We start from the raw sequence: 15741 nt of genomic DNA, 5'->3' as shown, positions 1-15741 counted from the left end.
CATCAAAAATTTCATATCTTGATTAAAAAAAAGTGTTGATTGAAATTGAATCATGTGGTTCAATTACTTTAAACCTATATACTTTACTATGTTATGCATATCTTATAAATATAATTCTATTCCTCTTTTATCCAATTTCTTTCTTTTGGGTTCTGAAACTTTAACTATAGCTCTATATCCCCAAACCTTCAAATAATTAAGATTTGGTTTCCTTTTTTTTTTTCATTACTCATAAAGGGTTATCTTAGTTTTCTTTTTAAGAACTTTATTTAATATATGATGAGCTATTAATAAAATTTCACCCCAAAAACTTTGTCCAAGATCAGAATATGATAACATTGTATCTACCTTTTTGGTCAAGATCTTATATTTCCTTTTTTTGCCACACCTTTATATTGTCCATCTATTATGAATTTATTCTCCTTTTTATTTAAAGAATTCTTGTTTTTTTTATTCTATTGTGGGATTGTATTCCACGATTATTATTGTTGAAAATGTCCAACATGAATACCTCTTTACCCTAGCTTTGATTTAAGAGAAAAAATCGTTAGAAAGAGAAAGATAAAAAAATGAAGCAATAACTTAATTGAAGTATAGATATTAACAATATCTCTTATGATATGCATATGTGTAAGTGTGGTTATAAGAGAAGTTACATGAACACCTTTTTACTCTTGCTTTGATTTAAGAGAAAAAGTTCATAATGGAAAAAGATAAAAAAGAAACACTAACTTGATTGAAATATATTAACAATATCTGTTTCGATATATATGTGTGTGTGCGTGCGTGTGTGATAATAAGGGAAGTGAACAAATTTTGGAAAGAGGTTTCTGTTTCAAATTCTTGTAATGTTACATTTGTTCTTTTCCCAAAAGTTATGTAGTTAGTTACATTTATTGTTTGCAGTTTTCCCCCAAAATATTTACAAGAAAACAAAATTTCTCTTGGCTAGCAGAATCAGAAGCCACTTGAGTTTGATGGCTCTTGATGCCAAGCCCTAATAACAAACACATTAACTAAGCTTTGAGGAACGAATTAATGATGATATCTTCTGTTGGCTCTAATTGTGAGAGGATATAAGCCAAGTCCTAAGTTTAATCCTGTATCCTTTATTCCCTTAATCTTTATCTGATTTTTCTTCTTCTGTCTTTGAGCTAGTAGAATTTTCAACCTGATAAGCATCACTCTTCGCCTCCTGTAAAAGAAAAAGAAAAGGTCACACCAGAATGTCATTCCTTTGACTTTTTCAGGTAAAAAAATTCCAAGGTGAAGACCCTTGGTATAGATTAAGAAAATCACGAGTAAGTCATTTTGTAAACTCACCTGTGAAATAGAAGAAACTTGGCTGTGGTTGGGGGAGGGTCCAGCACTGTGAGCAAAAAAGAAATGGTTCATTTTCTCTTCAGCAATATCTCTGAGTCTACAGAGCTCTGGCAAGACTTCCTTGCCAAGATCTGGCCTGTCTTTCCGTCTGAGTTCTGCGCATTGAAGTGCCAGCTTTGCAAGGGACAAGGTTTCTTCAGCAGGCCAGTCAGTCACAGCAGGGTCCAGCATCTCTGTGAAAAACGTGCCCTTCTCGATTGCTCGCTCAACATAGTGGGTCAATCCCATTGGTGGCTTGGCCGTTATAAGTTGAAGAAGCAAGATCCCTAAGGAATATACATCAGATTTTACGCCGAGCATCCCTGTTTGCTGATACTCCGGGTCTATATAGCAAAACGTTCCTGCTGTTGAAGTTACGCGGAACTGTGTCACATTCTCAGCAACAGCAGGGACAAGCCTGGCTAATCCAACATCGCTAATCTTGCTAACGTAGTTGTGGTCTAGCAAAATGTTGCCAGGCTTAAGGTCACGGTGCACAATCGGCTCTGGCTTTGTCTGATGGAGAAAAAGTAGGCCTGTGGCAATCTCTGCAGCTATGCGGAATCTGAGTTGCCAAGACATAGCGGGGGTGTTCGCTCTCCTAAAGATACAGTCATCTAAGCTTCCCTTGCCCATGTACTCGTACACTAGAATGCCATACTCTGGGCAGGCACCTAGAAGAAGTACCATGTTGGGATGGCGGATGCAGCTAAGTACTTCAATCTGCACAACAATAATCAAGGGCAAGATGTTAGAAATTTCAGACTGCTTATTTACAGCAATTCCTTAAGAAGCTTGGTCATGAGAGAATGCATAGGAAACCATGTTAAAATACCTTATTGACAAATCTAGCTTTCAATTCAATTAACAACTAAGCAAGACTAGTCTACCAAGGTTTTTTGAGTCAACTAGACATTTTATGAGCCTTGATGGAGTGAAGACTATGTAGTTTGTTTTAGATTTCTTTGCGTTTCCCTGGTGTTAGGACTAACAAGCAGGGGATGTCGACAGCTTCAAATCATACATGTCTTTTAAGAATCAGCCATCAATATTACTAGCTTCTCACCTCTTGCAGAAATTGTAATCTCCCTTGAGCAGCATCTGGGCGTAAAACCTTAACTGCAACCGATGTATGATCAAGATAACACTTATAGACGGGGCCATAACCTCCTTCTCCAATCTTTCGAGAGCAGGCAAAGCCATCAGTTGCTTGTTCAATTTCCTCGATACTATATCTTCTGTATTTGATATTACTCCGGGAAAGGGTGTCTAACATCTTCTTCATTTCCACCGTTTCTCTCAGGGTTTCCCCATCTATTTTCAATCTTCTAAGCGATTCAGATTCCGCAACTTTCTGTGCTGCTTCAGCTGCTTGTACGGCTTCCTGGCACTTAACCCTCTCTTTCTCTGCAGCAGACATCGCAGCTTCCTCGGCAAGTCGTGCCTCTTCCAATCTTTGTTCTTCTTGATGTTTGCAGCGGTTCAGCTCCATTGCCTAACTTAAATATCTCATCACCACCAGTCTCTGTAATTCAGAAAATTCACAAAAGGGGGAGTACTTTGATGACTTGCCTGTACCTGTTGTTTTGCTGAAAGGGCTTCTCGACATGCATTGCTGTACAAGTCCATTGTTTGCTTCAATTCTAGCCTCAGTCTCCTCATCTCAGCTTCTACTTCCTCCTGTTGTTTGTAGATTAAATAAGCAGAAACGTCACTTTAGCCAGCCATGATTGGTATAAACATGGTGAAAATTTTGAGACTAAAACTTTAAGAACTACAGAAATGGTGCTGAATTTTGTGTTCTTTAGCAACAGAAAAAAAAAAGCATGATTTAACCAACTCTTTGTGTAATGATAATTTGTTATATAATTTAATAGCAAGGAGAGAACTAAAGCTTATGTATAAGGATTTTTCAATTGGACGATAGAAAATCAACTATAGAGTTCTCTTCAGTCTTGATTTCAAAAGTGATGATTACTACAATGTACTTATTTTGATCCAATAAGATTTCTTTTAGGTTGTTTCTTTGTATATTTTTAATATGCTTAAGCTTTGACAAGCATCTTTAAATGATGCAATGATATGAGATGAGATGAATGGGACCTGGTGTCTATATTAAAGTTAGCCTTCCATATGAGAAAGAGTGATTGGCTTTACCAGATTCTGAGATGAACATGATGATCTTCCACTTTCTTGTGAAACTGATGAGAATTCATGTGGAGTAGTACGGTCACTCCACTTGATTCCTAAACGCATTGATCCTATGCTATGATCTGTGCTGCTTGATATCCGTGAATTTCGGCTCGAATCAACAAATGAATCAAAGAACACAGAAGAGTTACGATCAGTGCTTGGTCTTTCCGAGCTGACAAATGATATATCAGTATCCGATTCTGAGAAATCCCCAAACGCTTTCATGAGGCTCGGTCTTGCACCGGGGTATGGTGACCTGGTTTTTGTAAAGATGATCGTAAGTTCATCAGTAAGATCATATCACCTCCAAGCTACCAGTTCCAAGCTTTTAAGTTGATAAAATTAAAGGTTTAATACTTATAACTGAAATGATATAGTAACGGATGAACTTAAACTAATTTCGAACATCTTCAGTATTGGTTGATGAAATTTCCCTACAAGAATCCTTGCTCTACTTTGCTACAAATTTTCCTCTTTAATTTTACCCAAATTGATGCTGAGCCAACCCCAGACTCGAAAACCATCAAATTACTGTTCCTCCTGGATGTATGGCTGGTAACATCTGGAAATGATATACTTGAAGTCTTTGAAAATTCACCCAATTCATTTCCTTAACAGGGTTATTTCTCGAGACTTACCTGCTAGCTCTGTCAACTGAAGTACGAGGCTTGACCATCCTGTCAGCTGTATATTCAAGATTCAAAAGCTGCATTTTCAGTGAATCCATAAGTAAACTAAATTGAAAGCACATTACTATACGAGGGAAACAAACCTCCTTTTACACTACCACTGTGCAGGAATGGCTTATCAACAGAATCTGTATTTTGTTTCTTAATTTCATCGAGTAGTGGGGAGGAGTGTGGAGCTGAACGAGAGGCATTTCGTACTGAAGAGACCTTTCCTTTGGAAATGACATATACAGTGCAGAAGTCTGGTGAAAGTTTTGATACACAGCTTGGTATATCAGCCCTGAATTTTCTGCATAACAAAAACCACAAGTCAGAGGAGCTTAGCTTGGTAAACTCGAAAAATTACATCTCTAAGGAAGAATTTCAAAGTTGAAGAGCCATCATTCTTGTATTTTTTAATCTAGGAAGTGCACGTTATCCCACTTGTTTTGAGTTGCAACAGCTAAGGTGGTTATTGCACTTGCCACACAAAAGCTTTTTATAAATGCATTTATCATTTTCTACATGTGTTGGACCAGGAAGAAGTCTCAAATGCCACCCTGGTCACTGTACGTACAAACTTTTCTGTATTTCTTCAACATCTCTACTCTCCAAGAATTAACAAATTCAACTTTGCTTTAATTGCTCCTATGTCCATGATAATTGGCTACTCATGACTTATATCTGTATGTTTTGTTTTTTTATATGCCATATAAAATCCGTAAGGCCACCTGGAAATGTGGCTTAGATGGCCAAATCAAAATTGGAGTGGTTAAAGCCAGATTCTGTTTCGCAGAAAAGAAGCTAACCTGAGAAGAAAATTAGCTATTGCGACAGAAAATCTTCATACAGAAAACGAATGAAGCTATCTAATCCTGGACAGATGTAAATCATTGATTAATCCTAGCAATGAATTCTCCCAAAATCATAGTGTTGTGTACATATTTCTAAGAGTAAATCTTTTGATCTATCAGTGATTTCAGTCACACTTTTTGCTGTTTAGAGTTTAAAATCTGTTTTTCCCTGTAAGGCCAATCATGCTGGGTCCTCATTATGATCATCACCACCCTGTCAAAACCTTTTTGTGTGAATATTGAGTTGGAAACAAGGAGCAGGTACCTCATAAATCCACTTCGAGCTGGGGCACCAAGAACCAATTTCTCAATTGCAGCATAAGAAACATATTCTGTCAATGCTTTAACTATATCCGTGTCTTCGAGTATGATGTCAAGGCAATGTATCTGATGTCAAAATAACAGAAGGGAGACCAAGTCACAGCATTTTCTGGTTAACTATTGTATTATGCGGAAGAAATCATTGCAGTTGCTCAAAGGATTGCATTCTATTGATGAACCTTACGTCTTTTCGAGTACAATAACAATGGAAGGTGAGGAACAAATCCTTGGACAGCTTTTCGGCCATTTGCTTATTTGATAGAGGTAAGTTTATGTCACAAACCACAGCAGTACCTGCACCCGAATCAGTTTAATAAGAATTCAGCAAGCAAAAAAATCTAAGAACCTGCTAAAAGCTAAATATCATCCAATTTCCTCCTGAACATATATTGCTTAAACTCTTTTTGGGCACAAACATTGAAAAAGTAACTGAGACAGAGAGAGGGAGTTACTTGCTACATGAGTAACTGATGCTGCTTTGTTAACAACATGAATAAGAATAACAGTTTGGCCTCTGGAAAGAAGATTCTCCACTGCCCATCTCAGAGCATGTTGGCTGCCTTTATCCTTGTCTATAGCTACTGCTACCAGCCCATTTCCCACACCTTTCTTTGCAGAAGAAGCATATCTATTTGGAGTCCACATTTTCTGTCTTTTTTTTTTATTTATTTTTTCTTCTCTTAATTGTCTTTAGACAGAAGGCACAAAGTCACCCAGATTGTTAAAACGAAGAGATTCAAGTTTTTCCAGATAACAGAACTACCCCATCGAATTATTATCTACAACTAGTTTGAGAGGCCCCGAAACCTCTCTTCCTCTAATCTCTATGCAAACATCAAAATTCCATGACTCTGACCATGCATTGCCTTTTATTATCACCTTTCAAACAGGGTTGTTAGTTTCTCTGGTTCTGGCTGTCGAATAGGAGCCTCAAAAATTTGCTAGTATTTTAACCGAGAATTGTGTACCAGCAAAAGGCATAAATTAGCAAAACTTAATAAAACCAAGGCCTAGAATTCCCCCCGTTTTCTCTCTGTTTACATGGCCCAAATTCCCTTCCCCGTTATATAGGTACTGAAATAAGTGGAGACGAAATGAGATAGAAAGGGCTCAGCACCCCAAATGAATTAATGTGCCTGACTGATGGTTGTTAAGCCTTTAATAGTCATCTAATTAATCACCAAAAACCCTTTTTTCTAATAAATGCTAGTAATTTTTCCTCTTATTATTCTACTATTTACTACTTACTATGAACTTGTTGCCAAAGTTTTTGTGTGTGTGGTTTAGAATTATTAACCTTAATCACGTTAATAGTATTCTAGTTTTCATTTCAGGGTCCTTTTCTTTTCTTTTTTGTTTAATAATTACTATCAACTCCATAGCATGTTCAATAATTTTTATATAAAAACAATGTAATTTATGTGCTGGTAAAAAAATATTGAAACAATCATGAAAAATACTTAATATAACATAAGAGAATAAGAAAACTATACAGACAATAACAAAGTTGGGAGCTCAAGGTCAAATAGATCCAATTAGGAGTGAGCAACTGAACGGTTGGGTTTGTCATAACTAAAGGTTAAATAGATCCAATATTTTTTAAAAATTAATTAGAATTGATTAAATTTAAAGGAGGACCGAACTGACTAAACGTCGAATTAGCTAGATCAATTTGATTTTGGACCCAAAAAACTGAAATTTTGTCACTTTTATCTTTTACAAATTACAATATTGAAATTTATAAACTTCATTTATAATTATAAAATATACAAATAATGTAAACATAAAAAAAACACATAACATTTGTTCTTTCACTCATATAATTATATCCTTTCACATAAGCTGTTAAATTAACATTCAAGAGTTTTAAAGTCTAAGGTAGTGTTTGGTATTTTACAGCAAATGTGATTGCTAGGAAGATAACTTTACAACGTTTGGTATGACATGTAAAAGTGATGATTGCATAAAATATGATTACTGGGAAAAATACATTCTAGTGTTTGGTTTGAAAACATTTTCCTAAGGATATAATATAAATTTACAAAATTACTCTTATATATAAAAATATAAAATTGAGTAAATTTACATTCTTTTTAATATAAATTTTTAACTTTTCAATTTATTCTTTAAAATAATAAATAATAGCATGAAAAAAATACTATTAAAATATGTGAATTACTAAGTATTTATTTTTAATAAATTAGTTAAGTTTTAAAGAATTAAATTAGTTAATTTAAATTATTTTATAAATAAATTAGTTAATTAGTTAATTAATTTAAAAGAATTAATCAATCAATATTAATCACACATTTATATAGCCGATTATCATTTCTAATTAATTCATATGCTCTTTATTTGAAAATTTATATATAATTTATCAATTATACATTTAATTATTTTTTATTTTATTCAACAAATAAAATTAATTTTTTTGACGCATAGAACTCTACTTTCCTTTTTTTTTTCCTTCTTCTTCTTTTTCTTTCTTTTCTTCTCTTTTTCTCACCTTCCTCCTTGCACCCATCTTTTCTAGCAAACATTGGCTTAAACAAAGGTAAGAGATACATGACCTCATATGCCATGTCGGCCCCTTGCATATGAGAAGCAGAGTAGAACTTGTCAAGGCAAAGTTCTGCTGTATGCATGAGCAAAATTTGCAGCATAGATGAGTACCCATGTACAGAAATTGACCAAAAAACCCCTGCACAAAGACAACCAGTACAGCAAAAGCCTAAAGGAAAAATCCCAAAATACTTTCAGAGGTAGGAATTCTCCATTGCAACCTACAAAAGCCCATATCCACAAGGCCACAATCATAAAGATATGTCATTAGAATGAAAAAAAAAGAGCAATTTATCAATAAACCCAAAATCTTAAATCTTTCATCTCCTTTTCCAAAACTAAAAATAAAAAAAAGGCAAAAAAAAAAAAAAAAAAGAGAAATGGACACAAAAACAAGAGAGAAGATAAAGCAAACAGTGAGGGAAATCTTGGAAAAAGATGAAGAGGGAAAAAATAGAAGAGAGGGTTGAGCAATAAGCAAGACAATTGGGAAAAAATAGAATTTGTACTTTGCATCCGTGAGAGGGAATGACAGTCCTTCATCGCATTGTAATGACTTTGCAATGTAAAGACTTTCTCATATCTAAATTGCAAACTTAACATTGCAACGGCATTAGAAGCAATTAAATTACAAGGAAAGTAGGGAATTTACACCATACCAAAAGCTACCTAAAATCTAACATTCAATATTTATATATATATATATATTAGTTCGATTTTTTGGTTGGTTCAATTCAAAAATTTTAGGATTGAGAACTGACCAAATAATTCAATTGGACCAAAATTTTTTTCACTAATAGATCCAATGGATCAATTAGACCAAAATATTTTATCCAAATTGCATTCGATTCAGTTGGGTCATTGGTTCCATTCAATTTTGCTCACACCTAAATAGAACAACACAAGGCCAAAGAGGGGCAGGCCGAGGAAATTAATTTCTAAATGTAGAAGGACTAACTCAAGAACAGTAGTTACAGTAAGGAGAAGAAAGCATCTTCAAAGAGAAATCAAGGAAACTTTAGAAGGGGAATAGAGGTATGAGGACTATAATATGGAAGCTTCAATGTTAGAAAAGGGCATTATGAACATAAATGAAATTATTAAAAAGGAAGTAGAGGCCATGTGAGAAATATATACCATGCTTGGATTGTTCTTTGATAAGGAAAAAGCAACAGTAATTAATTGCATTACAATGGAGGAAAAGGTTCAAAAGAGGGCTACCTACTAACATCAATACAAAGACGAGTGACTTTTGTTTGGGGTAAGTTTTTCATTATGAAGTTTTGAACATGAAATGTTAGTAGAGGTAAGCAATTGGTTGGTTCAGTCCATCATAATTAAGACCAAATAGACAAAACATTTTTTAAAAATCGATTAGAATCAATCAAACTTAAAGGACGATCGAGTCGACCAAACATTGAATTGGTTCGACCGATTTGATTTTGGATCAAAAGAATTGAAATTTGTCACTTTTGTCTTTTTCAAATTACAGCATTGAAATTTATAAGCTTCATCTATAATTATTAAATATACAAAAATCTAAACATATAAAAATAAACATAACATTTGTCTTCTCACTCACATAATAATGTCATTTCACATAAACCATCAAATTAACATTCAAAAGTTTTATATATTTTATATAAATTTAATATATATATTGAACTGATCAAATATCGAATTGGTTCATTCAATTCGGTTTTAGACCAAAAGAATCAAAATTTTGTCACTTTTATCTTCTACAAATTACAATATTGAAATTTAGGATTGACCAACCACATAAACTAATTGGACCAAACTTTTTGGACGAATGACTCGATGGACCAATAAGATCAAACCATTTTACCCAAATTGCATTCAGTTTGGTTGGGTCATTGGTTCAGTCCAATTTTACTCACCTTTAAATGTTAAGGGTCTAGGGAGGATGGAAAAAAAAAAGGTGCTAAAAAATATTTGCCATTAGGATCAAACTGTGTATACTAATGCTTTAAGAAATTAAAAAGGCAAGTAGTAGATGATAAGTTTTATTAATCAAATATGGGGAGGACTAAATTTCAAGGGAAATTTGTGGGGATGGTTAATGCCTTTAGGGGTTAATTAGTATTTGGTACGGTTTGCTTTTTAGATTGAACAATGTTCAATGTTTAAAATTTATGTATTGTTAATGAAAATCATTAGGGTCTATAATTGGACATGTGGATTCAATAATGTATATACACTTTATTATGATGTGAAAAAAGAAGAAATCAAGGTAGAGTTAGGTATAGTTCTCAATAATTATGGTGTTCCATGGTGTATTAGGATATATTTTAATGTGGTAAGAAGTATGAAGAATGTTTGATAGGATTTGCTTTTGAGATTGAACAATGTTCGATGTCTAAAATTTATATATTATTAGTGGATATCATTAGGGGTCCATAATTGGAGATGTGGATTCAATAATATATATGCACCTAATTTTGATGTGGAAAAAAAGAGATGAAGGTAGAGTTTCGTATAACTCTTAATAATTATGATGTCTAATGGTGTATTGGGATGGATTTTAATGTGGTAAGAAGTATGAAAGGGAAAATAGACATCCTTTTTACTGTTAGGGCAAGTGCCTAGTTTAATGATTTTATTGATAGTATGGGTATAATTGACTTGCTTAGGGTTGGTGGAAAATTCATGTAGTCCAGTAATAGATTGGATCTATCTTTCAACAAGTTAGACAAGTTCTTTACATGATGAGTTTATGGATAGATGACAAAATATTCTACAAAAATGCATTCCTTGCTTATTCTTGGATCACAACTTGGTAGTTTTTGGGGAAAAGATTTCAATTAGGGGAATAGACTTTTCAAATTCTTTAATCATTGATTTGAAGAGGAAAGCTTCCAAATAACAATCCAAAAGGTGTGGAAGAAGTCAATGACAATGTTCGATAATAAAATCGACTTATGGGGTAGACTTAAATTGGCAAAGTCGACAATTAAAATGTGGTTGGTGAAATTTGGAAAGAATGATGTGTAGGTTGGAGGAAGAAATCAAAAAGTTAAAAGAGGAAAGACTACGAGATAGTGTCGACAAGGAAAAAAGGATAACTTTAGCATCCAAGAAAGCATACTTATGAGCTTTATACAAAGAAGAAAGAGATATAGGAAACAAAAGTCTAAAGTTAAGTGGTTCTTGGAAGGAGATCTAAACACAAAATTTTTTCACTCTATAGCCTCTAGTTGAAAAAGGTAAAATTTTATAGGAAGAATTTTGATTCAAAGGTAGGAGGTGTTAAGCATTTTAAAGAATTTATGGGGTGAGAACAACAATTAAACTTAAGGAAATAACTTGCAATTTTAAGTGGCTAAATAATTGGAGTGCTAGCTTTTTGTAGAGAGCTTTTATTGAATTGGAGGTTTGGGAAACCATTGTAAGTTGTGATGGGAGTAAAGCAAGGGGACTTGTTTGTTTTAATCTCAATTTCTTTAATTATCAATGGGCTAGAATTAGAGGTGAGATGATGGGTTATTTACAAGTATGTTTGACATACACATTAATCCTTATTTCATTACTTTAATTCTGAAATAGGATAGCCTTTTGACGCTCAACAACTACAAACTTATTCACCTCGTGGGTAGCATGTACAAAATTCTTGTGGAGATCTTGGCTAATAGGTTAATAGGTTGAAACTTGTAGCGGAAGAGGTAGTTAAGGGCAACCAATTCACGTTCATTAAAGAAAGACAAATCACAGATTGTGTCTTAATTGCATGTGAGGTTATTAATGCTTTAAGAAAGGATGAGCTAAAGTGTTTAGCAATAAAGGTTGACATTAACAAGCTTATGATAGCATGGATTAAGAGTTCTTGGACCTTATTATGGGCAAAATAAGGTTCGATAAGAGGTGATGGGTATGGATTAAGGATTGTATTATGACTATGTCAAATTTAACCTTGGTTAAATGGGGTTCCTTCTAAACAATTCAAAATGAGACAATGATTGAGACAAGGTTGCCCTTTGCTTTCTTTCTTGTTAATATTGTTGCAATGGCCATTAGTGTGTTAATGAATAAGGTAGTGGGTATGGGGCTATGTAGTGTAGGAAAGAATTGGCTAATGGTTTCGGATCTTTAATATGTTGACAACACCGTAACATTTAGTAAACTAAAATATGAGTATCTATTGAATGTGAAAAAGAAGATGTTTCCAATTTCGAATTTTAAAGTTAATTTACAAAAAAGTTGGTTGTTCAAGGTCGGAGTGGAAGATCTAGAACTTGAGAGGTAGGTTGATAAAATTTCTTGCTGTTGATATATGCCCTTGAGCCAATTGGATTGATCAAGAAATATATATATATATATATATATATATTGCCATTTAATGCATACTTAATCACATAACTATATGTGATAGAGGTTTTCCTTCATATTAGTGCAATACTAAGGAGTTATAAGTACTAATTGGATGAAGTACATGGAACATAAAGGCCTTGCAAGAGAATTATAAAGTTGTTACAATTATAAGATCACTATGCATCAAAGCCATGTTCCTAAAATTGTTCCTAGTTATTGTATTGTCAAGACAGGGTATTGACAATGCTAAAAGACTGGTACATGTTAAGCCTCCTTACTTGAGAAGTAAGCAATCGATCTCATAGATTGAAGTATATGAGATACTTGAGGATAACATGTAGGTGCTTATTAAAGAACAAGTTCATTGAACATGACCTGCTATGAGAACTCTATTTGGTATTTCACTTAAGTATCTATGGAAAATGTTCTCATGTGATAGTCATGTAACTAGTCCTAGGACTTGAGACACTAGGTTATCTTGTATGGGGAAAATTAATTAAGTTCACAGAGACTTAATTAAATTAAAATACAACTGTTTTATTTAGACCTATTTTAATCTCACCTTTACGGGTCTAGATGCAACCAGATGCCTAAATAAGGTGTTTTTGGGTATGCCATGAAGCATGCGAAGGTGAATAAGTGGTCAAGAGAAGATTCATCACCCCTAGTGATATGAGGGGATGTATCTCACTTGTTCTCAATTCTTGATTAACTTGTATAAAGTCTTTGGCCAAAACATGATGAATTTGAGAAAAGTTAGTTTTCTAAATTCATAAAGTTAGTCATGAATTATGAGAACTAATATGGAATGTCATATATAGACATTGAGCCATGCTTAATGACATATCTGAGATATTTGATGAAAAGACCGTATTACACTAAGAAGCTTATCACTAAAATGCTTTGTCAAATTCTTTAATTGACTCTCTAACATTTGGGTGGTCATGATGTAATGTTGGATGTTGCTTATGATCTATAAATACAAATCAATATTCAAATTGATATTTGATTAGGATTTATATTTATTGCCAACATGTTAAAAGCCTAATGGGTCATACACATTAAGTGACATGATTAAGATTAAATAAGGATAATTAAATAAGTTAGACTTAATTGAAAGAGACCAAAATAAAGTGGAAAATTAATTAAGTTCATAGAGATTTAATTAAATTAAAATACAACTATTTTATTTAGGGTTACAAATTAGTTTGACTATATAAATATGTTATATTAAGAAACTAAAACTCTAAGCCTCCAGCCACTTCTGAAATGTTTCTTAAAAAAAAAAAGAAAAAAAAGAAAAAAAGTTTTTTTTTGTCTTATAGAAATAAGATTCAGCAAGAATTTTTTGGTCCTTTTGTTTTAGAAACAAAACTTGCGAGCCCATGTAAAATCCTACCTTTGAGAAGGTCTTATTCAGCACTGTGTGGATTACTGTTAGAGGCTAAACACTTGGGTGGTTGAAGATTTGACAAATCCTAAAGGTGAAGAAGCAAATATTTTGATTTAATTGGCTTTTGATTACAATATCTAGAGTAAGGTATGTAACTATTAAACTTATGAGTGTTCATAATTAATTTGAAAGTTACATGAAAAACACAAACATTGATCCTGTAGGGTTTGATTGCTTTTCTGATTAAATACTAGTTTATTTTTTCATTGCATTATATTATTTTAATTTATTGATTATTTTCATGGTTGAGCATGAGGTCGAATCCCAGCACTTGCAAAGTGGGAAGCCTTCCTAACACGCATTTAGGGCTTCCGCTGGTTATGTCAAGGAATGTGGCCAACTTATGGAAACTGGCAGTGGAAAGATTCGAGGCACGTTTATCAAGTTGGAAATCATGATTTCTATATATTAGACGCAGAGTTATTATTTGAGATTGATTCTTGCTAACTTGCCAAATGATTTCATGTTTCTTTTCAAATGAGAAGGAAAGTTACGGATTAGTTGGATAAAATGGAGATGAGGTTCTTGTGGAATGGGATGAACGATGGAAGAAAGATGTTGGTCCCAATTATATGTGCTAGAGGGGGGGGTGAATAACACAAATCGGCTCTTGACAAGATGAGGAACTAATTTTCAGAACAAAGAAAATAAAAAAAGAGTAGGCAATGTGCAATAATTTAGAGTGGTTCGGTCCAAGACCTACATCTACTACCTTGATTATCCAACCAAGGATTTTCCAAACAATTTCACTAAGAACTAGTGAAATTCACAAGCTTTCACCAAGCTTTACAATGGCTTTTCCCAAGCTCAGCCAAAACCTTTCACAATAGTTTTTCACGGGCTAAACTAAAACCCAACACCTAACTTTTCGAGACTAAGTTAGAACCTTAATACATTCAAGCAAACCTAGCTTGAAACAACCACTTAGAGTGACTCCTTCACTCTAAGAATACAAGAAGAGAAGTAACAGAAAATACCTATGATCATAAGGTTGATCTAAATGGTACAAGGTTGAGTGCAGAATACAAATACAAAAGATTGATGTTTAAGTGCAGAAAGGTGCAGAGGAGATTTTTTGTTTTTTCAGCTCTATATGACTCAAATCTCTTCCAAAACTTCCAAAGAACTGATTTCTAATCGTTGAAAGACCATTTTATGCTTGGAGAAACAGCTCTGATGGCAGTTTGGTAGTTTATGGTCGTTGAAAACAGTTGAGAGTTGGTTCTAGCCATTAATATGTTTTTTAGTACTTTGGTTCAAATTGTAGACAAAGAGCTCTTAGTCGACTAACTTTCTTCTTGGTTGACTAAGTTGGTTCTGTCTTCTGATCATAGATTCTGGTAAAGAGCATTTAGTCGACTAACTCATTTCTTGGTCGAGTGAGTTAGTTCTGTTTCTCAACATTCTTCAGCCTGTCAACCTTTGATTTAACTCTTAGCTGACTAACTCTCAATTGATCAACTAAGGGACTTTTGCCTTGTTGTTCAATTGTGACTTCCTTAGCCCTATGCTCTTTGATATGTGCATTTTAATGATAGATTATTTGTTTGCATATAATTTTGTCCTGCACACTCAAGTAAAAATATTAGACACAAATGAAATTGGAATGTTTTATTATCATCAAAAGCTAATGAAGCCAACAATCTGCTCCTTTTTGATGATGACAAAACATTCCTTGATTAATAGCACAATGTCCTTTTATTCTTTTTAATTCTGCAGAAAATGGGAGTTGCTCCCCCTAAATATATACTCCCCTTTAGTGTGTGCATATTTTGCTTATTTATTCTAGCAAGTTTAATTCATGTCATACAGTTAATGACATTACATATTCAGAGTATTTATGCTATCTTGTAGAATGATTAATAGCAGATAACAAGTTGACAGAATATTATCAGTATTTTAGTTGACTGTTTGTCATCAGCATATTATTATCAGATTTTTCTTATACCAATCAATGTTTATCAGATATATCATACTTATTATCCATACATATTCACAGACA

At 33.5% G+C, this 15741-nt stretch overlaps 1 protein-coding gene across 3 annotated transcripts; it reads right to left on the bottom strand.

The window, feature by feature from the left end:
* Positions 1–827: 827 nt before the first annotated feature.
* Positions 828–6429, bottom strand: LOC18595560 (U-box domain-containing protein 35-like). 3 transcript variants are annotated; one of them, XM_088807477.1, is made up of 10 exons: positions 5851–6429; positions 5583–5692; positions 5343–5464; positions 4343–4533; positions 4194–4239; positions 3520–3811; positions 2935–3042; positions 2429–2857; positions 1324–2085; positions 828–1195 (listed from the first exon to the last, which is right to left on the bottom strand). In XM_088807477.1, the coding sequence occupies exons 1-10, from the start codon at positions 6041–6043 to the stop codon at positions 1118–1120; spliced, it is 2331 nt and encodes a 776-aa protein (XP_088663603.1). In that variant the 5' UTR covers positions 6044–6429; the 3' UTR covers positions 828–1117. The 3 variants fall into 3 exon arrangements, with proteins under 3 accessions (XP_088663603.1, XP_017979297.2, XP_017979298.2); XM_018123808.2 differs by having other exon boundaries at positions 4328–4533; positions 5851–6428; XM_018123809.2 differs by having other exon boundaries at positions 2941–3042; positions 4328–4533; positions 5851–6428.
* Between the last annotated feature and the right edge of the window lie 9312 nt (positions 6430–15741).

This window comes from Theobroma cacao, chromosome 6 (assembly GCF_053813885.1).
Source record: "Theobroma cacao isolate CCN51 chromosome 6, ASM5381388v1, whole genome shotgun sequence".
Classification (NCBI taxonomy): domain Eukaryota; kingdom Viridiplantae; phylum Streptophyta; class Magnoliopsida; order Malvales; family Malvaceae; genus Theobroma; species Theobroma cacao.
This window is presented reverse-complemented; position numbering and strand designations above follow the sequence as displayed.